This window comes from Sturnira hondurensis, unplaced genomic scaffold (genome assembly GCF_014824575.4).
Source record: "Sturnira hondurensis isolate 20B ecotype Veracruz unplaced genomic scaffold, ASM1482457v3 Scaffold0001872, whole genome shotgun sequence".
Taxonomy (NCBI): domain Eukaryota; kingdom Metazoa; phylum Chordata; class Mammalia; order Chiroptera; family Phyllostomidae; genus Sturnira; species Sturnira hondurensis.
Window position 1 is genome coordinate 30,726,448 of NW_028074503.1, and position 27,546 is coordinate 30,753,993.

General features: G+C 44.3%; 1 protein-coding gene across 6 annotated transcripts; it reads right to left on the minus strand.

Moving 5' to 3' along the window:
- Positions 1-4,066: 4,066 nt before the first annotated feature.
- Positions 4,067-25,969, minus strand: LMAN1 (lectin, mannose binding 1). 6 transcript variants are annotated; one of them, XM_037035235.1, is made up of 14 exons: positions 25,700-25,969; positions 22,494-22,648; positions 22,304-22,411; positions 21,340-21,401; positions 19,883-19,982; positions 17,705-17,828; positions 16,111-16,169; positions 15,563-15,695; positions 13,531-13,724; positions 13,325-13,395; positions 9,292-9,445; positions 7,423-7,544; positions 7,199-7,250; positions 4,067-6,042 (listed from the first exon to the last, which is right to left on the minus strand). In XM_037035235.1, the coding sequence occupies exons 1-13, from the start codon at positions 25,935-25,937 to the stop codon at positions 7,214-7,216; spliced, it is 1,557 nt and encodes a 518-aa protein (XP_036891130.1). In that variant the 5' UTR covers positions 25,938-25,969; the 3' UTR covers positions 4,067-6,042; positions 7,199-7,213. The 6 variants fall into 6 exon arrangements, with proteins under 6 accessions (XP_036891130.1, XP_036891115.1, XP_036891124.1 ...); XM_037035220.1 differs by having other exon boundaries at positions 4,067-6,422; XM_037035229.1 differs by having other exon boundaries at positions 7,190-7,250.
- Between the last annotated feature and the right edge of the window lie 1,577 nt (positions 25,970-27,546).

Below are 27,546 nucleotides of genomic sequence, written 5' to 3' on the forward strand. Positions count from 1 at the left end.
AAGCAAGCCCTTCCAGGAAACAGACGATTCTCCTTCAGATTGCCCAGAACTGTATAATCTGGATTTTTGCCTAAAATGCTTGTTTTATATATTTAAAGAACTGCTTTTTTGCTACCGTTTGCTACCCTACTTTAAAATGTTGCCTTTTTATTCAGAATATTTTATTTCAACTTATAGTATAGGTCTGCCTGTGGGTTATACTCTTTATCATCAATATTTGTTATTTTGTTTTTTTGATTACCACATTTTTTGGACCATAAGACGCACCCAGGTTTTAGAGGAAAATAGGAAAAAATTTTTTGAAGCAAAAAATGTGGTAAGATATTTAATAACATAAATAACATAATATTTCACCAATGTAAATATAAACAGAACTCAACAGCAGCATTAACAACCACTATTCCTCCCAAATTTTGGGGGGGAGGGTAAAGTGCATCTTATAGTCCCCAAAAAACTGGTATGTGATTAATTGTCCCAAGTTTTCCCCTTGGCCCCCCTCCACCCTCTCAGGCATTCCCCTCACCATTGTTTGTGCCCATGGGCCCTTTGTATAAGTTCTTTGGCTGCTCCTTTCCCTATACTGTGCCTTACATCCCCACAGCTATTCTGTAACTACCTGTTTGTACTTACTCCCCGCACCTCTTCACCGGTTCTCCCACATCCCCTCCCATCTCGCCACCATCAAAACTCTCTCCATATCCATGATTCTGTCTCTCTTCTTCTTGTTTGCGTAGTTGGCTTTCTAGGTTGAATTGTTAACGGATATGTACTTATTGCCATTTTGTTGTTCATAGTTTTGATCTTCTTTTTCTTAAATAAGTCCCTTTAACATTTCACGTAATGGTTTGGTGACGATGAACTCCTTTAGTTGTTTTTCTTGTCCGGGAAGCACTTTATCTGCCCTCCGATTCTAAACGACAGCTTTGTTCAGTAGAGCAATCCTGGCTGTAGGTCCCTGTTTTTCATGACTGAATATCTCTTGCCAGTCCCTTCTGGCCTGCAAAATTTCTTTTGGGAAATCCGCTGATAGTCTTATGGGAATTACCCTGTAGGTAACTGCTTTTCTCTTGCTGCTTTTAAGATTTCCTCTTTCTCTTTAACCTTTAGCATTTTAATTATATCTTAGAGTGGGCATCTTTGTATCCATCTTGTTTGGGACTGTCTATGCTCCCTGGACGTGCATGTCCGTTTCTTTCACCAAATTAGAGTTTTCTTTATTATTTTTTCAAATAGATGTCCAATTTCTTGCTCTTTCTCTTCTCCTTCTGGCACCTGTGTGGTGCAAATGATGCAAGTCAGCTGCCAGGACTGGCTGTGGCCACTGGCCACCAACCTCAGCCCTCAGTGGAGGATCAGCTGTGCGGGGTGGGGTGGGGGGCAGGGAGGTGGTGCCCCAATGTGGTCTGTAGCTATTACTGGGTGCGCCGGCCCTGGGGTTTCCCAGGAGGTGCAGGCCAAGGTCAGCCCCCATCTGTGCTTTGCCCAGGGCCACTCTGCCTGAGCTATAAAGCAATAAGAGATGGCTGCTACTTGTGCCGGGATTGGGGATTTCCAGGTGAAGCCAAGCTGTGAATCTGGGAATGGGGCTCACTGAAGCCAGCTGCTGCTTGTTTGAGAGGATTTAGGAAGTTGTGAAGCATGAGCCAAGACTAACCATTGGAAAAGCAGCTTGGGTGGGCATGGAAGTTGGATGAGAGAGGGTCTCTGGGGATCTCCTAGGTGGGGCAAACAGTGTTAGCCACAGTGACGCAGTCTCAGATACAGCACCAGACTGCTGGCTCTGTGGCAATGTGGGGGGAGGATTCAGAAAAGGGACAATGGCCTCTGCCTGCCTTTCTGTCTGGGAAAGAGCTGTCCCCCAGCTCTTGACTTGATGCCAGATGCTTCAGTTCCTCCTGGGTGCCACTGCTGTCTTTCAAGCTGCTACCCCGGAGCTAGAGCCCAGAGGGAATGAGTCTGATTAAGTCCGTGTGCAGGTTTTTTAAGAGGAACTACTTGGGACTTCAGAAGTTTCTTCCGCCAACTCAGTCCCCGCTGGTTTTTGCAGCCAGAAGTTGTGGCAACTTATCTTAGTGCTGGAACCCTGGGCCGGCGGTTGGGGGTGCCTTGTGGGGTTAGGACTCCTTGCTCTCAAGGTATCCTTCCTGAATTTTCATCCACTCCATGTGGATGTGGGACCAGCCCTTTCTGCATCTCCGTTCCTCCCACCAGTGTGGACGGATGTGGTTTCTTTAATTTCATAGTTGTCAGACTTCCATTCTATTTGGTTTCTGATGGTTCTGAGTGAGGGTTGCTCTATATTTCAGTTGTGATTTTGATGTGGTTGTGCGAGGAGGCGAGCTGTGTTTACCTATGCTGCCATCTTGTTAAAATGGTCTCAGTTTGAAAGACTAACAGACAAATAGGATAAAACAGAAACTTTATCTGTGCCTGATCAGTGCTAATTGAGGGAGCACACGAACAGCTCCGCTCCCACTCTCGATGCACTGCGTGGAACTCCACATTCAAACCATTGTGTGAGTTACTACATTTCATCTCCACTGAGGAGTGCTACTCACTGATCAGGTCTTACAAAACTTTTCAGACGATAAAAAGCTCGAGAGCCCGTATTTCTGTGTTTTCTCAGTTCAGCACCAGTCTTTTCAGAAAACGCTGCCCAGCTGTCTCAGGACACTAAAAACAAAAGCTTTGTTTCCCATAGATAGGGTCGATTTGTGGAAGATCTGGCTTGTAGAACAGTTTTGGTCAGGAAATAAAATCCCCCAAACCAACTTGAATTTGGTAGGTCTGAACCAGTGAATATCTCCGAAAGAAGAAAAACCCAAAGTAATAAAAGTCCATTTCATTATATTTTACTGTAAATTGTTATAAAGTCTACCACTAAAATCCCACTTGACTAGGCACGGGGAAACACTGACCGCAGTACTGTCTGCGTTCTACGCCCGAACGTCAGTGTGTGAAGCGGCCTCCTGGCCTGGTCCTTTTACATGTGGGTGGGGGGAGGGTGGCGAACACTGGAGACCCTCGGGTGGTAGCTACACCAGGGCTACAACTGAATACTCTGGTATTTTTTATGAAACCAGGTCTTTCAACGTCTCCCCAGCAGACAATTCCATTGAAAATGAAATGCGCACAGCTTTTTACCCCTCGATTTATTACAATGGCCTTCTCATGTGACGTGCAGTAACTGTACCTGCGGCTGCGTGTAGGTCGGCTCATTCCTCCAGGAAGGGAAAATACCCCAGGGTCCGTGAAATGAGACCACTAAGGGTCACCCCTTCAAAGGCTTCCCAGCCTGCTTGAATCGAGGCCCACATCTGGACTGTGGCCCGTGAGGCTGTGGCCCCAGGGCCCCAGACAGTGTTCGGGCATCCGCAACAGCCCATCTCCACCACGCTGCCCCACGGGCTGGCTCGCCAGGCTTTGTTTCAACTTGTTTCAAGCCCACCTGATGTGTTGAAATCTTTTAGTTTTACCCAGTATGTCTCAGAAGAGGGGTCCATGACCTCTGCCTACCATTTCCTGAGCCCACTTTCCAAGGATTCTCTCTTACAAGGCTAGCTACCTGGGAGAGGAGTGCAAGGAGGAAACTGCAGGTCACCTTCACAGAGTGGCCGAGCCAAAATTCAAACCCCAGGCCGTCTGAGCCCAAAGCTCTACTCTTCTCTTCTCATAGTAGGTGGACTCTGGGAACTGGGATTACTTGGTTCAAATGGTGCTCGCTAAAAAGATTAAAAGATTTTTAAACTGCCATTTGTAAGGGCTAAGAGTTCCAAATTAACTACTTTTAAACCAGTGTTTGGTTATTAAAAGTGAAAACATCAAACACATTGTTTTAGTTAATTTGTATTTTCATTACCAGCAAAGGTTAGCATTTATCCATTACTATTTCTACTTTTTACGCTTTCAAGTGTGGGTTCCACAGGTGGTACGCCACCTGGGGCAGAGCACATAGAAGATCCTAAATGAAATACTATCACAAGTCAGGGCCTATGTGGAAAATAAATAGCTATTTATTACTCGAGACCAATGAAGAAAAAGGTAAATTTACTAAAATATTTCTTTATTTGAATAAGGTCAAGGTCATTTCTGGAATTCCAGCTAGCATCAAATAACAATCCAAAAAAAAAAATACCTGACAAAATGTTACCCAACTGAAATTACCGGTGGATAGAAAACTCTTTAAAACTTTAAAAGAAATATATTAAAAAGGCAACATACAGATCTAAAAAGTTGCAAGTGGCGATTTCACATTAGATCGTGGATATGTGTAGAAAGATCCCAATATAAGCATCTGTTCACCATCTCCCTGCGAGGAGCACACGGGCAGGAAAAGACGATCACATCTGAGTACTCACAACTGTTATTAGGTTCTCGACAAAGACCCCGTGTCTCTGCGATGCAGCAGATCTGACAATCCCTTATTCAAGTAATTTTTGTTTTCCCCAAGTTATCAAAAAGTACAATTGTCTGAGATAAAATGTTGCAAAACTCCAATCAGGAGAGCGAGAAGCTTTAGCAGACATGAAGATGGGAGTTTTTCACGGCTTGAACATGATCTGGAAGAGATTTTGTCCGTTTAAAAGCCATCACCCCAAGTTCGAGGAGCCACAGGTGATGATCTGCATTAGGTCGGCAGCTGCTGGGAAACCAAGGGTCCCAGTAAAAAGAACAGGAGCAAACCATGAGTCAGTGCACGGGTGCGCCCTCACGGTGATCAGTGTGTTCCGCTCTCAGCTCCGCTGCAGGCCAGTCTAACGGCGCTTACTGTCCCCACCGCCCTTCTCAGTGGTCCTCACACACCAGTGTGCTCAGAGTCACCCGAGGGGCCTGCTGAACCTGATTCTGCAGCTGACCCCTGAGTTTTGGTTCAGGTGGTCTGGAATGGAGCCCTGGCATCTATATTCTTAACCAGCACTCCATGACCCGGACGGACCACACTGTGAGAAACATCGATATTCCTTTAATACAGAACAAAAGACTGTTTCTTGTTTGCAGCTTCATAGTAAAGTTGCAAGCCAAGCAAAACATCCAAACAATTGGAACACAATAAGTACATTAAATAAGGGTACTGGGCATTATGTAATAGCATTTCTGTTTAAAAGTGGCATCGTAAGTAAAACTTACACTAAAATTTGAAATCATTTTTGTTTTAATCTAAGGCACCTGTAAAATACTTGCTGGTGTGAGAGAAGTTAACAAATTTTACAAAACAGTACAGAAATGAAAGAATCTGGCAGTGACTGATTTTTCCAGAGAGCAAATATTTTTCTTCAGAAATGAACTATAGTCAATTGTTTTGAGGAAAGTAAAACAAATTTCAAATAATACAATAAACACCTGTGTGAGTCACTTTGCTGAGTGATTTTTCGCAGAGGGAGTGCCACGCAGGGCAGACTCACGCGCATGCTCTTGCACAACAGCCGTCTGCGTTCCCAGCGGGCGTGGCCGGAATGACACCTCTGGGGCTTCAGCCTGGAAAACATACTGTGTGGATCTGCGTCCTCTGACACGTTCAAGCTCGTGTGTCCATGAACTTCTTAATACTGAACACTCTGAAGGCCTTCATCTCAAGGATTTCCCAAGTCCAGTCTGCAACTGAATCACTCTTCTGAAGGCATTAATTTTTGGGGGGAGGAGTAGGTTCTGTGATGATGTCTCCGAAACAAGGATTTGGAAATGTTAACGCTACAAGGAAAAGCACTGGCGAGGCACGCTGAAGTGACCGAAGGTGAGTCAGTGACCGTTAAATGGCCCTTGTTCAGCTCCCACGACAAGTGCTCACACGAAGAGCAACGTCAGGGCCGCTTGCACACACAGGTCGAGTTGGGTGCTGCTGTGCGGGAGCGCCCTTCCGCATCTTTGTGCAGACTTTGGGCAGTTAGCCCAATCTGTACGTGACATCTGAGAGTAGATTTCTGATGACTTGGAAGAACTAAGAAGTACTATTTTACAAAACAGTATTATTTTGAATGCTAAGGAAGATAACGACTTTAGCTAAAAGAGATGAGTGTTTGGAGGCGGCGAAAGTAAGTACATCAGCTGTCAGAACAAAGTGAAGTGCATTTTAAAATGTCATCGACAGGCTGTTTCTATAACCCCTGGAACTCTGTACAAAGACTTTACCAACCCCTTCCAGTCTGACATTTCCGGGTTAAGTTTTTTGACAAGTGTCGTACAGTATCCTCAGTTCTGGCATTAAAAGAAAAAAAAAAGCAGAAGCATTAACTCCATTTTCCAAATTTTGCCTTCAGAAATCTGAACACTGCTCCTAGGCCAGCCTCCTCGGTGTAGAGGAGCATGCAGAGTCGCAGACACCGAGCCACGTAAACCAGAACGCAGTGGCGGCTTTGTGAACTATGACACCCTCTGAACGTGCAATCTGAGCTGAACTTAGAAGCTGCACAACAGGGTAGGAGTTCCTTAAATTACAAATGCAGATGAAAATGTTATTTTTATAATATGGAACTGACATGTTAGAATGAAGACATTCAAGCTTGAGTGATCATGGAAGGAACATATTACCAGGAAAAATACCCACAACTATTGTCAGAGGAAGGTGTTCACCAATTTTTTCTTTTTTTGGCAAACAGCAATTCTTAACCTCCCCCCCCCACAAATTTCATTGATAATCAGAGGGAAAAGTACTTCAATAAACATTCTGAAGCCCATTATCCAGATCCTAAAGCTCTCAGACAACAGTCTTCAATTTCAAAGGGAACAGTACTTGATTACGGGATTGCAGGGTTGGGTCTTTGAGCACGAAATTCCGACCTCTTAAAATTTAAGACCAGGACTACAAACTAATCATGATGAGATGCTCTTCGTCTGACCTCCCATTTTGGGGGGCAGGAGGGCTAGTGTGTTTTATGAGATACAGAAACCTCCAACATCCAAAACATAGGGGTAACTTTCATATTTGGGGTTTTCCCCATTTTCTATTATTTACCCTATTATTTAGCAGTAAGAATATTGAAGATCAGTGGCTGTATTCTACTGGCCAGAAATCCACTGAAATTTAAATAGATTTTAGGTACTATGCACAAATTTACATGTGGTTGTCTTTAAGGTCTCTTCTTACTGCAAATCAATGTTCAAAGTTATTTTATACAAAACTGAATAATTTAGCCTATGAAGCAATTTAAATACTTACAGTCCCTCAAAAAGACAACATTTTATACATACATACATGACGTACACATGAAAATGGTGGTCAAAAGAATTTTTTGGCAGCCGCTTCTTGCTGAGTTCTGAGGAAAAAGAGAAAGAAAAAACCAGAATTTCTATACACTGTATTTCAGAGAGGAACAGGATTGCTTAAAATGAAAACACAGAGCGTCTTCGGAAGCATCAAGCACACTCAGACGAGCGCACACCCCGCACACACAGGCCCACGCGAACCGCGCCGGCCCCAAGACCCACCTGTACATGACGTAACCGATGAACAGCACCGTCTGCACCACCACGAACACGACGAAGTGGACAGTGGACAAGCAGGATGGAAACGGCGGCAGTTCTGGGCACCTTGGTCTTTCATTTGCTGGCTGTAAGGCAAAGAACTCTCCATCACAACGAGCGAGATCAGTATTTTGGAAGAAGAAACGTGGGAGCCCTATAAAACACGTGGTTCACTGTGTGGACTCCAGCACCTTGGCTTCTCCATCCTGTACCTTCCACCCCCTTGCTTGCACCACCACACCTTCCGGAAGAGTAGCCGACCCTGGCCAGGCCCCGTCCCACAGTCCAGTCACTGCCTCCCTGCCATCTGGCTCCTATCTTCGTCACAGCGACAATAATTTCAGTATCCCTGAAGGTGACAGACCACGAATCCCTGGGCACTCCCGGCAGACACCTGCTGTACTGGAGTAATTATTAACAGTGTCACCTTCGAAAGGGTTGCCACGTCACTGTCTGAACCAGAACTCAGCTCCGCTCCACTCTGCCGAGTGCTCTGGGTCAGAGAGTCCTGCGGTTCGCCACGTCCTGACCATCTGACGGTCTTGGCTCTCATCCTCCCCTGGCTCCCAGCACCCCATGTCACCCCGTGTTACTAACTAATATTTTGAAATATGTTTTTGCCCTATTTCTCCAAGTATTCCTCCTACTTTAAGGAGGTAAGTACCAGGGACAAAGATTCCCTCGAGGTATGCAGACAGAACGGCTGCTAAGATGATGTGTTTTCAATACGCTCACATAAAAAATGCTCACAGCCGCGGGACAGAGTTCTTGGGCGCCTGTGCACAGCACCCAAACCATGGGCGGGGCCCTTTCAGCAAAGGCTGCAGTAGGCGGGGCGGGGCTAAGCTCACACCGAGTTACGGAAGCAGGTGTAACGCTTAAGGGGAGACGTGGCGGCCAGGAAGGAAACTAAGCTGCATGTGGAGAACTGGAAGGGGAAGAGGCAAACACCACTAGCATTTGTGAATTTTATAAGAATTTTTAAAGCCAAGAATTAAGAAAAAACTTAAAAGTACCAGGGGTCTATCTTCTAATATTGTTTCTTATGCATGTTAAATTTTTAAAAAGTTATCTATTTTTAGTATTTACTGTCAGTCTCCAAAAAATGGGGCTTATGCTATTAAAAATACCCAATAAAGTCAAACAAAAACCAAAAACAAAACAGATGAACAAGCTTTAAAAATGAAACAAGACAGGAAAGGAGCCGGAGGAGAATCCTGCCGAGAGAACGCTGCCGCTGGCCTCAGCTCTGGGCCTCTTTGGCGTCCGAGAGAAGTAGGAGCTGCTCGTGCCATCTGTCCGTCCAACATAAGAGTTTGTCAAGACAGACATTAACCTTTGCAAAGCTGTTCCAAGATGTTACTGATATTATTGTTGCTTTAAATTTTTTTTAAAGAAAACTTATAGGAAAAAATCTAGGGGAAAAAAAAAGCCTGGGATTCTGATGGTTCCACTAACTGGAAGTGCAATGAAAAAAACTATTCATGGAGGGGGCGGGGAGAAAATACGGAAAACTGTAAATGAACAACAATAAAAAATTTTAACTTAAAAAATTCTATTCAGTAAGCTGTGGAAGCGTGACACAACCTACGGACACACCTGAACAACCCCACCTGAGCACAGGGGTGGGCGACCATGGGTTTGCAGGAGAGGGAGGGCACCTGGCACTGACTGAACAGCTGAAGCAGTTGCTGCGGGACAGAGCGGAACACAAGCCCTGCCCTTTCTGGAGGAGCCCCGCCTTTTCTAGAGAAGCTCCGCCTTTTCTGGAGGAGCCCCGCCTTTCTAAGAGAAGCCCTGCTGTCTGTCAGAGTGGGAAGGCAGGGTGCTCACCGCGCTCCGCTGCACGAGGCTCTCCACGTCCCGCTTCACCAGGTGCAGGTGCTCCTTGATGTCGCTGAAGTGCTGGGTGGTCTCATAGACGCCCCCTGCAGATCCAGGATGCTGGATGCCACTCACCAGCCTGACAGTTTCGCTCATGGAATTCCTGAAACAGAAAATCCCTTTGGGCCCTGGCTGGTGTAGCTCAGTGCACTGAGCGCGGGCCTGCGAACCACACGATCGGGGTTCGATTCAGGGCACATGCTGGGCACATGCCTGGGTTGCAGGCCAGTTCCCGATTCCTGGCAGGGGACGCATGGGAGGCAACCATACATTGATATTTCTCTCTCTCTCTCCTTCCCTTCCCCTCTAAAGATAAATAAATAAAATCCTAAAAAAAAAAAGAAAATCCCTTTGGGCAATGGAACCACTAGAAAAATGATTTTTTTCGTCACAGATTTCCAACGGTTAGATACACTTCTAAGCTCAATGTATCAGATCATAAAACGACAAAGAGTATCAATATTTAGAAAACTGAATTGTCTTCAACATTGGAAAGTAATTTATAAAACTATTAATTAATATTATGCCTTCATCTTTTACAAAAGGTCACCTAACCACATAAAGAACACTACTAAATAATTTGTGTGAAGCCAGTATCCAAAGGGTACCGAATAACACCTTGGATCTAATCTTTAGTCAACGTCTTTCTTTCTAGGTGTCAGCATTAATGACAAAGACTAGTGGCTCAAGATAACAAAATACATTAAAATCTGAGTTGTAGAAAAAAATCACCCTTTACTACCTCATCCCATGACCTTGAAGACTGCCAGGGTGCTGACATCAATGCGGCGTGGAGAAAGAACAGGTCTTTATCTGCCTTTCCTGAACTAGCTCGGGATGACAGGGGACAGGAAAAGTCGTCTGTTTGAACCGAGAGGCAGTAGTAGATGGAGAGTGTCCACCTTCTTCAGCCTCCAAGGAGGTGGCGGATGCAGGGGTGGCGGATGCAAGGGTGGCCCTCACTGGCTACGAAAACTGAGGGGTGGGCGATGAGGCCTTTCGCAGTGAATGGCCCAGGCCCCCAACAGGAGTTATTACTGGTGACTGCTGAAAGTAGGTACAGGGAGATGATGGAGGGCTCTTACTCTCAACTTTTTTTTGTAGGTTTGAAAATTAATGAAACAAAAATTGGCATGGCTTTATGATATGCTAGAAATAGCACTTAACGTGAAGAGATAATGAGAACAAATTCTGACTGTTTTCAGATTGTGATCGTTTGCCATTCAGGGTCTTTTAAAAATCTTTTTGTAAACTGAAGGGGACTGAACTCCACCCGTCTGCTACAAAGTAATTCTACAATTCCCTGAGAATATGAAAACCCATGAAGACACAAACCACCCTGACCACAAAAGGCACATATTATCTCTTTACATTTTCCCTCTGCAACGTAATCATGAAGAAAAGCTCTGGAGGACACAGCCAGACATCTGAGTTTGGTTTTCGCGTTGACCTCCTGTACACACGACACCTGGTCTCAGCAAGTGGGGGTCACAAGGACCGCCGACCACCCTGAGTGAGAGCTTTCCTGGAGAACTCGAATGGATGGCTAAGGTGTACTAACCATTGACTGAGCCTAAAGATGTTCTTAGTGTTACTGTTGAGTAAGACAAGCAAATCACAAAAGAGAATCTAGAGTGTGTTTTCATCCATACAAAGGGAAGGAAATCTAGGGAAATACACATGTGTGGGTAGACACACACACACACACACACACACACACACAGGCTCTTCGAACCACAGTAGTCACCTACCCTTCGTACACCAAAATACAGACTTAAAAAATTAACCAGATGTCAAAGGAATGCAGCCACTAAAAAACACTGAACTTTATTATGACTAAATACCATAAACATATGAAGAGAGTGGGGAAGAAGAGAACTGAACGATCTGGAAAAACAGTGCCTGAACTAGACACTGTCAGGCTAGAGGCAAAATGAATGTTATGGAAATCCATCAGTAAATGTGTTTCTCACAGGCATGTGTGTTAACAATTTGAAATACTGTATGTGCACACTAAATACATTACAGATACTAAGAACCAGTTTTCTGCCTGCTGGAGAAAGAATTTTCAAGCAGGGAAAAGGAAGAAGGCTACAATCAATCTTGTACTGCCTATACTGTGCAGTACAGTCCGGTCCAACCAGAACCCTAAGAATCCACATGATCCCATGATTTTTTTAAAACAAGTGTCAACTGATGGACACAAAAACAGAGACGTGCGCACCCGTGCGTGTTAGTACACATTCTTGTGTTCCCTAGTCCTGCTCACTGAGAGGGCCTGGAAGCAATGACGTCCCAGTAGCAATGAGCACACCTAGTGCCCAGATTCTGGTTTCTTAACACCTTTCTCCAACACAAGAAACCGGGGCTCACTAAAGCGGCTGATTCTAGAGCTGAAGCACAGAAAATACAAGATGAGCATGAAACATAGTGTGGCAGCAAGAGAAAGTACAAAATGCACAAAAACCGACGGGGGCCTGCTGAAAGACCATGAAAGCCAACGGGGAGAGGCTTCTAGTGACCAGAGCGGGGACAATGTAAACAACATTGTAAGTAAACAGCAACAGTGCTGGATCGTAACCCATAGAATAAACACTGATATAAGTAACTGATTAAGTAAGTGGGGCAGAAGGAATAGCTGGTCCAAATAAATGTGGAAATGACAGAAATAGAAAAAAAGGCATTTGGCAAATACCATACTCTTGTTTCAGGCAAGCCATCAGTGACACTAAATCAGGGAGCTGAAGTTTAAAGTGAAACAGGATCTTTACAGTCTCAAAGTATCTCTCCTAAACTATTTATTGGCCACCACGAAAAAGACAGCAACTTTCAAGTAGAGAGACTGCGAAGAAAGCATTGTAAGTAATGCACCAGAGACAACCTCACTGGTAACGAGACGCACAGACACCGTGAACGAGGCGCACTGCTGCAGTCTTGTCCAAGACTCGAAGCCTCCCTCCAACCACGACCAAGCACCAGCCAACCCAAACCGAGGAGCCAGGGACCAAATACCCAGTCCATGCACCTGGAACTCGTGATGGTCACGAGACACAGGGAAAGATGAATTCTTCCAGGCTGCACAAGTCTAAACAGAAATAACTAAGTGCCATGTGAAATCCTGGACTGGATCTTGGAACAGAAAAAAGACACTGGTGGAAAACTGGTGAAGCTTAATTTCACCTTCTATTTGACCTAATCCTGCTCCATTTTCCAGTCCTAAATGACGCATCTTGACATCCTTCTCTGTCAAGGGCTGACTGGCTGGGACAGTGCTCTAAAATGAGCTTATGAAACATGACATTCTGGCCCCTTCTCTGCTCCAGGCACTGAAAGCCACCAACGATCTGCACAAGTAAATCCTTTTCAGAAACTCAGCACTCAACGTTTCAAGGACACAGTCTCTCCACTCTGCTCCAACTGTCCAGTCTCTCTTAGGTTACAAGATGGGTTTTCATATTCTCAGGGAATTGTAGAATTACTTTGTAGCAGACGTGTGGAGTTCAGTCCCCTTCAGTTTACAAAAAGAAAAAGAGGTGGTCATGCATTGCATATCTCCTTTAAGATGCTTTCATTCCACCCTAATTCTCACACCAGGCATGCTTGTATTACAGCCTCACAATGCTGTGCATGCTTACTGCCCTAGCATTTTTCAAAGAATTGTTATACACTACCCATATTCTTTTTATATTTTAGAAATGCATGACTAGTCCTGGCTATCAAGTAACTGTGACAAACCTATTCTTTTAAAGATGCTACAGCATTTTTTCTTTTCTAGCTTAGAACAATTAAAAAATTTAGATGTTTGTAGTTTCTAAGTGTCCAAAGTTCCTGTACCTGACATTCCCTTATTTAAATGAATCTAGAACATTAATTCTTAGTCGTACACAGGAATCTGACAACAATAATGAGCTTGCACCAGAGAAGTCACACATTTAAAATAAAGGCAGCACAGAACACCAAGACATTCCCCCTGCATACTTACTTCATTTCATTTACTTGTCTCAGAATCTCATGCTGAGTGTTCACAACAGTGTCCAGCTCTTGTTGGGAGACCTGGCGGAAAACAAATGTGCAGCCGGCTCAAGAACCCACTTCTGCAGGGCGCGCAGCGCGGTGGCCTTCCTTTCCGCCTCTCCTCCCTCCACCAGGCCGACTCGCACGGCCGACCCGCACGTTTGGAAAGCTCACCTGTCCGTGCTGCCCTGGGATTCCGGCTCCTCTTTTAGAGATTTCCTCCGTCAAGGAAGACACATATTTTCTCTGTTCATCAAGAATCATGTCTAACTGGCGGTTCAGCTGCTTGATTTCAAGATGAATACGATTCTGTCCTTCAAAGATTTGTCTCAGTTCACGATCTCCCACAGTCTCAAATATTTCATCCGCTGAAATGGAAATTAGAAATTAAAGCTATTAGACTCACCTATGCACATGTACTTTATAAAATACAGTAAGTGACCGAGGTGCCAATACATATTAAAGCCAGAACATCATCAATGCAGTGGTGTAAGTTCGCAGTGACTCTCTGCCTTTGCTATGCCTGGCAGTTCCACATTTACTATAAATTTGGTCTGAATTTTGTCACGTAACTCATCTTCTCTCTTAGATACACTGGGATTTTACTCATAAGAATGGGCAGAACTAGTCTGCGTTAACAGAAGTCAGCACGGCGGTTGCCTCTGTGGAGGAGGGCTGGCTGAGAAGAGGCACCAGGGAACTTTCTGGGGAGACAAAAATACTCTGGGTGCTGATCTGGGTTACGGGGAAATGAGTATCTCAACAAACTATACTCTTAAACAAACCTGTGCATTTTACTTGTGTAAAAGGTTAAGAAATGGAGCCCTGGCTGGTGTAGCTCAGTGGATTGAGCACAGGCCTGCGAACCAGAGGATCAAGGTTCGATTCCCAGCCAGGGCACATGCCTGGGTTGCAGGCTGGTTCCCTGCAGGCCAACTACCAGCAGGGGATGCACAAAAAGGCAACCATACATTGATGTTTCTCTCTCTCTCCCCTTCTCCTGTAAAGATACATAAATAAATAAAATCTTTAAAAAAAAAAAAAAGAAATGGAGTGAAGAAGGGCCCATTTTCCTATAATACCTGATCAGGCTGAAAACTGATTACATTCTAACACTACAATAAGTTTCAACATACTCACAGCTCATGTGATATTAAAAACAAATCCAGTGAAACAGTATAGTTTATTTTCCATGTTCAGCTTAAGTCTGCATCATACTGGTGATCACCCAGGACTCATGCACTACAAAGAGGTCAATTGTGCTGATGCGGAAGCACCAGCTAACAAAAGCTAGCAAATAGGATAAAGTTACTCTATTGGGCCTTACCAGGTTGTGGTTGTTTTTTTTTAAATCCTCAACCAAGGATATGTTATTGGGTTTTTTTTAATAATTGATTTTTAGAGAGGAAGGGAGGGAGCGAGTGAGAAGGGGAGGGGGGAGGGAAGAGGGAGAGAGAGAGAAACATCACTGTGAGAAAGCAACATCGACTGGTTACCTCTTATATGCCACCTGACTGGGGATCGAACCTGCAACCTAGGTATGTGCTTGATGGGAGGTTGAACCCGAAACCCTTTGGTACATGGGCTGATGCTCCAACCACTTAAGCCACTTGGCTGAGGCTGGCCTTAACATATTTTATTTTTGACATGTAGCACACTTAACTTCTTAATAAGTAGCTTAGACAAGTATTTCAAAACTTTCGACTTTTTAAAGCCCAGAATTCTGTTGAGTAGTAAGAGGAGAGCCAGATAATCATTTCACATTACTCTCCCAATAACTGAGTTTTCAAATATTATCTCCATATAAAGAAGGTAATTTGCGGGCTACTAGAAGGAAGATCAACCTTGGAAGACTTGATTCAACACATATCACTGAGTTTGTACTCCCAGGCTGGCACGGTTTTTTCGGTTTGGGGGCAGAGCAGTACACGCAACAAAGCTTCGCTCTCATGGAGCTTCCACTGCAGGGGTCGCTGCCCGCCCAGGGCACCAGGGGCATCCCTACCACACCCTCTGCTACAGCCCTCTTACTGGTACAAACATCACTCTCCAAGCCCCTCAAGACTGAAGACTTGCTCACAAGCTTGTGTCCAGAAAACACTCGCAACATCCCAGACAAGAGAGGAGGCGCAGACTGGAAGTGTGCGGGGACACCCAAGGACTACTGTGAACGCTGTCACCGGAGGACAGCTGCGATGCAACTCACCGGGTTGCCCTTGAAGGTCAGGGTGGCCCTTCTGAAATTCCTCTTTTTTTTTATCCAATTCTTGTTGAAAGTGCTCAAATTCCTCCTGATATTTTTCTTTTTCTTTTTCTGAAATTTCTTTATCTGGTGTAGGCTTTTTTGGAGTGTAAGAACAGGTCATTAAAAAGAATTAAAAAAAAAAGAAAATAATAAACCTCAGTATATGTCCTTTTTCTCATCTTAACTACTCCACCACTAGTTGAAAGGTTAACATGAAAATGCTATTTCTTACTTAAATCATAACCAATTTATTCGTTATGAATAATTCTAACAAAAACGCTGACAGCCACATCCTCACTGAGTACTCGCTAGAGGCGCCGTCTCGTTTACCACTTGCAAATGCCTGGAAATGGCCAGCGCACGTCTCGGTTCACTGGTGAGGAGGCGCTGAGTGACTCGCCACAAGGCCACAAGGCAGTGACCGGCAGAAGCAAGAGCCAAGCCTAAGTCACTCTCCCCAAGTTCTCACCACTAAACTGGCAATAAACTTTCTGAAAAACTGTACTTACTGGCTCTTTCCCAGGCTCAGTCAGCTGGAAAGTCAGAAAAGAAAGGACATCATGGTCATCTATAAATTTAAAAAAAAATCAGAAAAAGTTCCATAATAGGTCATTTTTATGAGTGTGAGTCTATACATAGCTATTGCTTTAAAAAAACATCAATTAGGGAAATGAAAATGAGCTCTAATTTGGTCAACGCAATGGTGCTCTGTGAGCTTAGACAAAGATTCATCAGAAAGATTTACATCAGAGATAAGCGAAACTCACTCTCTTAACCCCAATCCAGACCCCTTGGCAGTGTCTAACTTGAGGCAGCTATTCGGTAAGTCTCTGACAAGGGGACAAGCAAAGGAAGGGTCAGAGGAAGTCCAAACTCCTAGGCCTGCACCGAGGTCCCTCCACGTTTCCCCACAAATCCTCATGGGTACGTCTCAGGCAAGCAAAAGAAAACGCCGTCCTTCACGCAGCTCCTGGACCTCTGTCTGCACCTGGCCGCCGTGCAGCACCCACGCGTCAGGAACGTGGCCCTGCCCGCCCCTGGCTTACAGGGCTGTCTGGATTCGCACACGTCGTCCTGGCCTTCCTAAGGGCATCGCCTTCTACTCTCAAAGTGCCCAGGTTCAGATAATGTGATCACTCCATCCAGACAGCATTCACACTTGTTTCCCTCACACAGCAGACACTAACAATTTTGTCTGAGGTCATATAAAAACTAATTAATTTCAAGCTGTTTAAGCTGAAAACAGGGACCTAGAAGATCAACCTCACAACATCGAACTAAATCCTGACTAGTCACATCCAAAAAGCAAGAGCAATTAATTTCAACTGTGTGACGATCTCCAACTGTCTGCCACTGTCGTGGAGATCCAGACACGTGGCAATTAAAGAGAAAATGGCAACAGTTCCGTGTGGGTCAGGTTACTTCGGGGACAGTCAGCAATGTAACAGAGCACTGTGCCCAGGAGTCAGAGACCCAGACCAAGGCCTGCCTGGGTCTGACCATCACCGGCCACGTGGTCTTCAGATCCAGGTCCTTTAATCCAGGGTTGGCAAACCCGCTAACGTTAGGGCGAAAAGCTCTCCCCGCCCCTCCTCCCTCTGTGTGTGTAAGAACAAGTCATATGTTTGAAAGTAAAACTATATAATGTACCATGTAAACCCAAGATGTATTCATGTGAAATGATAAGCTCATTTACCCACAAATAGAAAAAATGGTACACATATCTTGTTTGAAGTCTAGTTCTCAATAACATTTCCTCAGACCACCAAATTCACCTACATGTGTTGTGACACCTCTCAGGACCCTAAAGGTTCGGCAATCAACCTTCTACAGCCTCGACTTTACACGACTCCTGCTCTACAAAACAGCGCCCAGACGCTGCCCTGACGTCTGCTGCTGCACGTGTCCCCACACACCGCATCCCTGCAGAAGAGCGTGGGGGAGAACGAGCAGTCCCAAGAGAGAAAAAGACGGCCCGGCAAGTTATGGGAGCCTTACACTACTCATAAGAAGTTCAAAGTAACCAAGTGCACCCATCCCCCAAATATACTACCCCCAACGAACCCCTTGTCACACACGCTTCATGTGCAGACAGCGAGTTACCTGCGAGACCTCCAGTTGCAGCAGATACTCCAAAGTGCCCTTGCGCGGGGACAATCATGTTCTCCACTTTGGCACAAAATTCATAGTCGTTTCTATCCGGCGTGAAGCCATTATTGATCATCACCTGGAGAGACAGACAGGAGCTGCAGCTTTCACCGCCGACACCGGGAAGGGATGTCGAGTAGTCGGTCGGTTTACGACTGGTCCTATTTGATCTTTATATTTGATCTAATAACTAAGGGTCAAAAAGCTATCAGCTTTCTCTCATTATTATAAAGGGTAATTAATCTCTTGTCCGCTAAATAACCTCACTTACTACTGGTACATTATACAAGATATTTCACTTAAGTAAATGGCTTTTGCTTTTTAGGTGCTAAAGGCTGAAACAAAAAATTGTTAACTGTCCATGAAAATCTTTCTGAAACAGAACATGGTTCATCTTTTCTCAAAAATTCTCGGGGAACCATGATTTCTTCGGATGCCTCACACAGAAGAGGGGTCAGACTCGTTCTGTAGCGCCACTGGCAGGGCTGAACAGACTGAGTTCCGATCTTTACGGTAGCCAGTCACAAATTAAAGAGATCACCTTACTCAGCAGTGAGCTCCTCATTAGATTAGGCAGGTATACAAACTGTCATTAATTTAGCAGAGAGACAGCAGAAGCGCCAGAAGTCGTACTGACCAAATAGGAAGAAGATGAAAACACTACAAAGACACAGGTTTCTATTCTGAAGCAATGACCCTAAATGTTCTAACCGGGTCTCGGCGCTCACCGAACCCGCAGGAAGCCCCGAGCGTGCGGCACAGGAGCACGCTCTCCCGCCCCCAGCCCAGCAGCAGCCTGGCCTCCTCCTCCCAGTCAGTTCCGGCCACCCGGCCACCAGCTCCACCCGAGGAGGAGTCCCTGGCATGGAGGGTGGGAGTATACCGTCGAGATCCACTCCTCACACTGACAGGCATCTTGCCAAAAGTTTGGACCGAGCATCTTCTCTGTATGACTTAATCTGAAGCACCCCTTGTAGTCTTACAGTGAAGATGCTGCTGGTTCAAATCAGTTCTGTTACTTGACTGCTATGACACTAAGTCGCTTAAAACCTCCCACACTCAATTTCCCATGTAACGTGGGGATGCCCACCCCCAGGGCTGCTGGAATACACGAGAAACTGTGTGTACCGTATCCAGCACAGGGCACGGCCCATTAAAAGTCAAGGAGTCTAAATGATTGTATCTTTTTCTCCTTCCCACAAATGCCATTATAAGAAAACTGCTGCCCAAGTCTTCCTAAATTGCAAACCTGATCATTTCACTGTCCTCCTTAAAACTCTTTAAACCGTTCCTCGAATGATGAGCCTGCAAGACTTGTTACGGCCCACCTTTCATTTCGCTTCTTACCATCTCCTCTACCCTCCAGTCACACCAAACCACTGCCTCTCCCAAATCTTCAGCAGTCCCTAGGCCTGTTTTCTCTGCCTGGAATATGCACCCCAACTGGGGAATTCCTACTCCTCTTCAAACTGCACTCAGAAACTGTTCCTGACCCTCCTCCTCCCACCTGGCAGTTACAGTGTTCTAGCCCATGGGTCCCTTAATAGTATCTGTGTTGTAGCATTTATGACAGTCTAGTACTGTCATGCAAGTGTCTCCTGCATTAGACTACAAGCTCTTTGGAAAATGACCTTTGCTTTAAACTCACTTGTATCCTAAAGGCTTGCATGCACATAATATGCAGCACATAGTAGGATGCTTAAACACTTACTGACTAAATGCAAACCAGCAGCCAGGTGTCAGAACACGCAGCCACTCACACCAGGCTTTGAAACCCTCCTGTTCTGGCCCTGGCTGGTGTAGCTCAGTGGATTGAACGTGGGCCTGTGAACCACACTATCGTGGTTCGATTCCCAGTCAGGGCACATGCCTGGGTTGCAGGCCAGTTCCCAGCAAGGGAGTCATGAGAGGCAACCATACATTGATATTTCTCTCCTTCTCTCCTTCCCTTCCCCTCTAAAAATAAAAAAATAAAAAAAAGAAACCCTCCTGTTCTCTCCCAGTAGCCCTGATGAATACATGACTACCACCCAAACTTAAATGCATTTAATTCCTACCCAAGACTCAAAACAAAAAGTCACACCAGGATACCGTTCATTTGATTACTGCTATCACTAAACACGGGGTACTCACCGTCAGTGTTTTCTGGTAATATATGACCTTTGCCCGGACAGGATAGGGTTTGTTACGAAAGTCTCTCTGGCAACTCGCCAAAGCTTGGGTAGCACCATCACTATAGGATGGGGGAAGGAACACAGTAAACAAGAAACGTAAGCTTTCCAATATTTAAAACTCACTATTTATTTTTATTTTTTTTTAAATGTTAGTTTTTTTAAAAAAAGATTTTATTTATTTATTTATCTTTAGAGGGGAAGGAGAGAGGGAGAGAAACATCAATGTATGGTTGCCTTTTGTGCGTCCCCTGCTGGGAGTTGGCCTGCAAGGAACCGGCCTGCAAGCCAGGCATGTGCCCTGACTGGGGAATCGAACCTCGACTGTCTGGTTCGCAGGCCCGCGCTCAATCCACTGAGCTATGCCAGCCGGGGACTAAAACTCACTATTTAAAATGACTCATGTCTAGAAAGATTAAAATAGTATCAAGTGAAGATGAAGTCATGGGGGGGGGGTTTGAAGTTATTTATTCAGAAGGCACAAAGCTGACACACGAGTGTTTCCTGTGGCTTCTCAGGACTCTGGAAAACACGAGGAGCCAATGCCAGCATGCGCCATGGCGTGGGCAGAAGTCCTTTACCCTAGTGTACGATCGTTATCACAGGAGGGCCTTGGCACCTTTATTTTAAATAGGCCCACAGGCAACTACCAGAGTAAAAAAGTTCCTTCAGTAAACAGGAATACAGATAATTTTTTCATACAGTTCATGGACTGGCTAAAAGGTAAATGTAGATACCAAATTACTACATGTTACAAATATACTAAATACTCAGAAGCTTTGTAGCCCACCAAGAATCTTTAAATATAGCAATTCTAACGTGAATAGGTGATATACATATCTTTTTTTAAAGATTTAGTTTATTTTTTATAGAGGGAGAAGCAAGGGAGAAAGGGAAACATCGGCCAGCTGCCTCTAGCATGCCCCCAGCTGTTGGGGCACCTGGCCTGCAACCCAGACACACGTCCTGACCAGGAACGGAACCAGCAGCCCCCGGGCGTGAAGGCTGGTGGCCGCCTACTGAGCCTCTCCAGCCAGGGCAAAGTGGCATAAAAATCTTAGTCATCAGTTTAGTCAAGGCTCTGACTTTACTTTGAAAGACCCCTTCTTAAGAGACATGCAAAAACACGACTAGTGGCATCACTGAAAGCCAGAACATTTTATTAACTTTCTAAAGTATTATATAATTTTAGGTGAAATATAACAACACATTTTTAGCCTTAAAATCTGACATGGTTCACAAAAAGAACTTTGAAACATAACCAAGTTACAATAAGACCTTTCCATGAAGTTATAAAATAAATCTCAAGAAAAAGAATAATCTTACTTCATCTGGAAAATGTTCATATTTGAAACAACGTATTTTATAAGGTCTCCAAAAAAGAAGCTGAAATTAATAATAATGTAAACACATACTTACTTTTGATGGTCATAATTAATTTGTCCATTGTTGCCTATAATTACTATAGCAGGATTATTTTTCTAAAAATAAAGAAAATATATTTGTATTAAAGTCCCTAGACCAAAGAATTCTAGATCACTCTGGATATGCTATAAGGTTTTTTCATCTCTAATACTGTACAACTGAAAATTTAAAAATAATTAATAGAAGAAATTTCTACTTATTTAGTAAACTCTTACATAATCATTTAAAAACAGTCACTTAACACCTCAGTGAAGACTGGTAATGTGTTCTCTCTTTGAATAATCACCTCGACATGTATTTGTGGACACACTGTGAACAGGGGACAAGTGTGGGACTTGTAGAAGCTAAAACAAGCCCTCAGCATTCAAGGATTAATTAAAGTTCTCCTTTAAATTTCTAATACTGACTCCAGTAGAGAAACAATCCATTGGAACCAAGGTCATCGATCTTACGGCTGCTCAAGCACAAGTTCATGTTCCCAATTTGTAAGTATACTTTGTTCTTAACTGTTTTAGGAGAGATCAGAGAAACTGGCTGATCAAAAAGAGTAACTAATGTATGAAAAGACAATAACATGTGAGTAGTAGTAACACACATAGGTCTTTTCATGAAAACAAACTATGATGGTTGACTCTGAACACTACTGGTTTCGCTACCTGCATCTACATGACCATGCATATCCACAGAAATTACTGTGCACAGAAAGGGTGCTAGGGAGTGGGGGCTCGCAAACTTCTCAGAGTTAGGGCTCCATTATAACCCCAAGTTGGAGTATGACAAATCAGGAACTTACAGCTTCACATGTATAAATTCCCAGCTATATAAAGACTAGTCATCACTTTTAGTTCGGGGATTTCTCTACTATCAAAATGACAGCAGTGTTAAAATAAGTTGTATTCTCATGGTTTAACTTTGTTAGCAGACTTCAGTGTATTCAAGTGGGTAACAAGTCACGTACCTTTCCATCGTTGTCAAAAGAATCAAAGAATATTCCAACACCATTCCACATATCAGCTGATCCAAACACGGGACCATCCAAACCCTGGTTTTCTGTATACCAGACTGCCTGTAAATGCACACGAGGAACACTCAGAGACTGGTGGTGTATGCATTTATATACATTTTCTAAGTTAAAAATATTACCATACCAGGCCATCAGCTCCAATTCGACCTCTTCCAGTCACTCGAAATGTCACTTCAATTTCCCAGTTCTCAAAGGCTGCTTTTGTCTTTGTCCACACTGACCCTCTTTGGCTTTTTAAAGATGGTGCTATTCGAATTTGGTCTGAACTTGGAATAGCATCTAGAACAAAGAAGCTGTAAGTTATAATTAGGTAAAACTCAATTGATCATCACCAAACTGTTACATATAGAGGTTTAATTTTAAATAAGTAACCTGTACAGGAATTCTGTTAGGAAAATATTTCATGTTGACAGTTTCAACTTTTGAATAGTGAAATATATCTGCAAAAAATAAAAACATAAAAATAAAGCTGTAACCACACACTAAAAATGCAAGGGGCAGGAGAGAGGACATTTTGGCTTAAAAGACAAACCAAATATTTGATGCTCATATTATTTTTCAAATACTTTTAAGTGTGATTTTTTAAAAATTAGTTTGCAAATGTTAGAAAAGCTCAAACTGTGAAAGGAACATACCACTAGGAATCAAGAGACTTACTCCTAGTCTTAGTTTAGCTCTGAGTAAATAGTTCTCTTACTCTCTTGGGCTCACCGTATGCTCAGCTGTGAAATGAAGGGGCTGAGCTCAATAATGTCCATAAAAAGGCCAAAAATTATATGCAAAACGCTGTGCATATATATATACATTCTTCTAGGGAGAGGGTCAACTGAATTTCAAGTCAATAAGTAGCACTTCAGCACTAGCAGATTCTCAGAGAGGAGAGGCCCAAGATGGGGGTTCGCATCTCCAAGCTAGGTTCAAGTCAGCTTCATTATTTACTAGCTATTTATCATAGGCAAGTGACTCCATTTCTCCAACAACCTCGGAGGCGTGTACGTTCCTATATAAATCCATATAAATAGGTCCATAAATGTTAGCTATTCCTATCACCAGACAGAATAATTATTAAAGCACCCAACAGGCCTACATTTGAACAATTGCAGCACACCCTCTCAGGTATTAACTGGTTTTGACTTCCATGTTGGGGAATAACTACACTGTCTCTTTAGAGGCAAGAAAAATGTACAAAAAGTTAAGATACTTTAGTCAGATCGGCCACCTTTCGTCACCATCACTTTCCAGCACTTAAGGGACGGGGCAAGCATCCTGGAAAGAGAACTGGATACAGAACCAGAGATCCTGAAGTTGAGTTCTGTTCCACGGCCACTAGCTCTGTAACCTTCGTGAACATCGATCTTGTACCTGTAAAACAGAACCCATCTGCCCTGCCTACTAAGGATCAGGTCAGAACAGAAGTGAAAGCTCTGAGAGCTGTAAAATGTTATAAATTGCTATCATTTTTTTTGCCCTTATGGACCAAGGACGTGTACAGAGAGTGCAAAAGGACACTCAAGTTAAGAAAAAAGAAACACCACAGATTTAGTCCTAATGTGGGGATCAATGTAAAGGGCCATGTTTAAACTAAGTTTTAAATTTCTATTGTTTTGAAAAACAAATCTCAGAGCAAAATGACTAGGTAAAAAGTAATCAATGGAGTTAAGAAAAGAGTGCAATGAAATCACAGTGAAAGCAAAGGATCCGCACAGCAGTGATTTCCAGAGTCAGCAGACAGAAGTACTGGGGCTAACACACTGATCACTCCAATTTGGTCCAGCCATACAACTTTAATTAACCCAGACATGTTAGCTGACATTTCTGTGACAAACTTAGTTGGTTACAAGCTTTGTAAAGAAAGCCATGATAACTAATGTGGGTAGTTAATTAACACTGCTAATTGGCTGATTATGGGGCACAAGCATAAGAGAAGAGCAAGCAGGCAGTGGAGAGATGCGGAAGTGAAAACGGGTGAACAAATTCATCGTCATTCCAAAAAGAAAAACCAAAAACTCCAAAAATTGTGTTTAGTACATCGGCATCTTCTTTGTACACTAAGAACGTTACTCTGATAACAAAAGCCGAGGAATATAGCTTTGATGAGTGGGTACATAATTAATGCCTGTTGAGTAACAAATTAACTGCACTCTACTTCAAATACTTAATGGCTTGGTCATTATGTCAGACTGAAATTTATACCTTTTAATTATACATTAATTTCAGTGAAATGGACCTTCCTGGGAGTGTGCTTCCTATTCAAGAACTACTTTCTAGAAATGGAACACCTCTAGATTTTCCAGTATGGACAGTCTAAAATGACGTATACAGAGCTCATAGAAATGACTTCCTAATTACACATCAAGATGGAATTCAAGTTGCCAGAACTTCACACCTGGTGGTCACTGAGCAGATTTTCCAGCTGTCAAGTGCTATGGCTGATTCCTTAGCCAGCAATGACACATCAGCACTGAAGCACAGATACATTTTTCACATATGTAAATGTCTAGCAAGCCAAGCTCGTATCTACTAACAGTGCCACACACAGTTAAGTAAAAATCACGGAGCTTAGATTATTTTGATTTAAAAAAAAACGTTAAAAAGAGCTGTAGATATAATGCTAGTCTCAAGTTCTGAAATAATATCAAAAATATATTCCTTGGTTTAGTAAATAAAGGGACACATGTGACTATTAGTTACATAATGTGTTAATACAAGAGGAAAGATCAAAGACCACACCAAGTCACTAAGAGTGGCAAATTTAAAGTCTCGTTCCAACGGGGTGGGAAGTATCCAGACATAAAAACTTAAAAGTGTTACTACAAAATCAACGTATGCCATCTCTGGAGCCATCAGGAGGCATCCGGTACAAACTGGAGCATTAACCGTAGCTAACACCGGGTTTTAAACACACACAAAAGAAGCAAGGGAGGGCCGAAGGGAAGCGGGAAAGGAGGCAGGTGGGCTGCTTGGACACGTCTCCAGTTGGGGTGGGGTGTGCTGGACGTTTCCTCTAGAGATGTGGCGTTAGGGTGAAACGTGATGCCTAGAAACGAGTTTGAGTGCTTGCAAGTGTAAGAAGTAACAAAACACCCTTAGAACAAACGGAAAGAACCGACGAGATCAAGGAGGAGACAGGCCGAAGGTGGGTGGAGAGAATGGGGAAAAGACTGGGGAGCATGTGGAGGGGACCTTACGGACCACAGCCGACCTGCAAGAGGGGCTGCCTAGAAGAGTCCCCTCCACTGCGCATAGGATGTGCAGCAGGGAGATAATGAAAAGCAAGAGGCGCCAGGCGAGAATGGGTCCCGGGCCCTCCCGCCCTCTGCCCTGGCTTACTCCCCGCGTGGGCCCAGAAAGGCACGGTCCCGTCGCTCTGCACCAGGTGCGGCCCCTTGAAGCTGTATTTGTATTCGAAACGGCGATGTGGCAGCGTGCCTGGGGTGCCCGCGGCACCGGCGGGCGCAGGGTCTCCTCCCATGGCGTCGCCCCCGACGAATTGACTAAGCGACAGCAACAAGGCGCAGAAAAGCAGCCAAGCTCTGGTCTCAGGACCCCTATGCCTGGATCCCGCCATATTGGATTCTGGAAAGCGGAGGCCAGCCGGAGGGGGAGGGGCGAGGGAGCTGCGGAGGGCCAACAGGGCGTCCACTGATTGGCGGAGTCCGAGGTACCCTGAGGGCAAGGTTGAGCCCCGCCCCCTGCCTCCCCTAACTGGGCGGCCGCGGGACTGGAGCATATGTAGGCGTGGCCAAGCCGCAGGGGGCGGGACCTGGAGCACAGTGCGGCCCATCTTTAGTCCAATCCCTGGTTTGGAAAGGTTCCATCCTGCCCTTTCCACAAGACAACTGAGTGTTGCAGGAGATGACCCATGCCTACCTACAAGAATCCCTGAATCCCTTTCTTGCGTCTTTTATAAACTTATTTTTTAGGAGAGGGTAAGGGAGGGAGAAAGAGAGGGGAGAAAGAGAGGCAGAGAAACACAAATATGCGAGAGCTTGCTTCTCATGCTCTGACCCAGAATTGAACCGGGGACCTTTGGGTCGTTGCTCAACCCACTGAGCACCACCAGCCCGAGCTGTGCCAGCCGGAGGGTGGTGTCTTACCTCGTTAGTGGTGGAATTCTAGAACCCTAACACCTGTAAACCCATCCCATCGGTTCTCCATGGCCGAGATAAACCTTTCCAGTAGTAGTTGGAAGAAAGGCATTCCTTTTGCGGGGATTCCGATTGTTCAGTAGCTTTTTTGGATTAGGTGCTCGGAGCCTTAGTATCTTTTGGTTGGGGTTGAATCGGGGGTTTCCATAAATTTGCACTCAGACTTTTACCTCTCAAAATTTAATTCCAAGGTCCTAAAATGATGGCCCAGGAAGCCAGAGGAGCCTCTATTTGAAGGATTTCCTTGAGCCTCTCCAGCCGGCCAGTTCTGCCTATCTCCAGACTTCTATTTTTTCAGACCTTCACATATTTAAGCCATCTTCTCCAGTGTTGTTACCTTCACTCCTGATAGGATAGCTCACATGTATGGACTGCTACTACATACATATCAGGCACTGTTCTGGGTGGCAAACATCCATTCAGTCAATTGAGAGGAAAGTAACCCAGGTTTTTATTTACTATCAGGCTTTGCTCTAGCTGTTTCATTTATGAGGAACAATCCTTTTTCTCAAATCATATGTGTATTTTTTAAAGATTTTATTTATTTATTTATCTTTAGAGGGGAAAGGAGAGAGGGAGAGAAACATCAATGTACGGTTGCCTTTGGTGCGTCCCCTGCTGGGAGTTGGCCTGCAGGGAACTGGCCTGCAACCCAGGCATGTGCCCTGACTGGGAACCGAACCGCGATCCTCTGGTTCGCAGGCCAGTGCTCAATCCATATGTGTATTTTTTCTAAAATAACATGTTGAACATGTTAAAAGCTCTTCTCCGAGTTTTCAGCAATGATAAATCAGTGGTGAAGCTTTGGGAATCAACTGACTAGTGGTAAATCCTGGTTTTCCCAGCGTGTAGTCTTGGGTAAGGTGGTTAACCTCTCCAAAGCTTGGTTTCCACATCTGGGTGAGGGAGGATAATAGGAGTACCTATGCCATTCCATTTTAGAAAGAATTCAGTGCCTGGTAGCCGGGAAGCTCCAATAAACAGGAGCTATTCTAGTGACATTTCTTCACCCTTCCACCCACAGCAACA

Excerpts from the sequence above, each read along its gene's own strand:
- LMAN1 (XM_037035235.1), bottom strand. The coding sequence starts at position 25,937 with ATGGCGGGATCCAGGCATAGGGGTCCTGAGACCAGAGCTTGGCTGCTT. Across the intron at positions 19,983-21,339 it reads ATTAATTATGACCATCAAAA|TGATGGTGCTACCCAAGCTT; the intron begins GTAAGTATGTGT and ends CCCATCCTATAG. Across the intron at positions 15,696-16,110 it reads CTGAGCCTGGGAAAGAGCCA|CCTACACCAGATAAAGAAAT; the intron begins GTAAGTACAGTT and ends ACTCCAAAAAAG.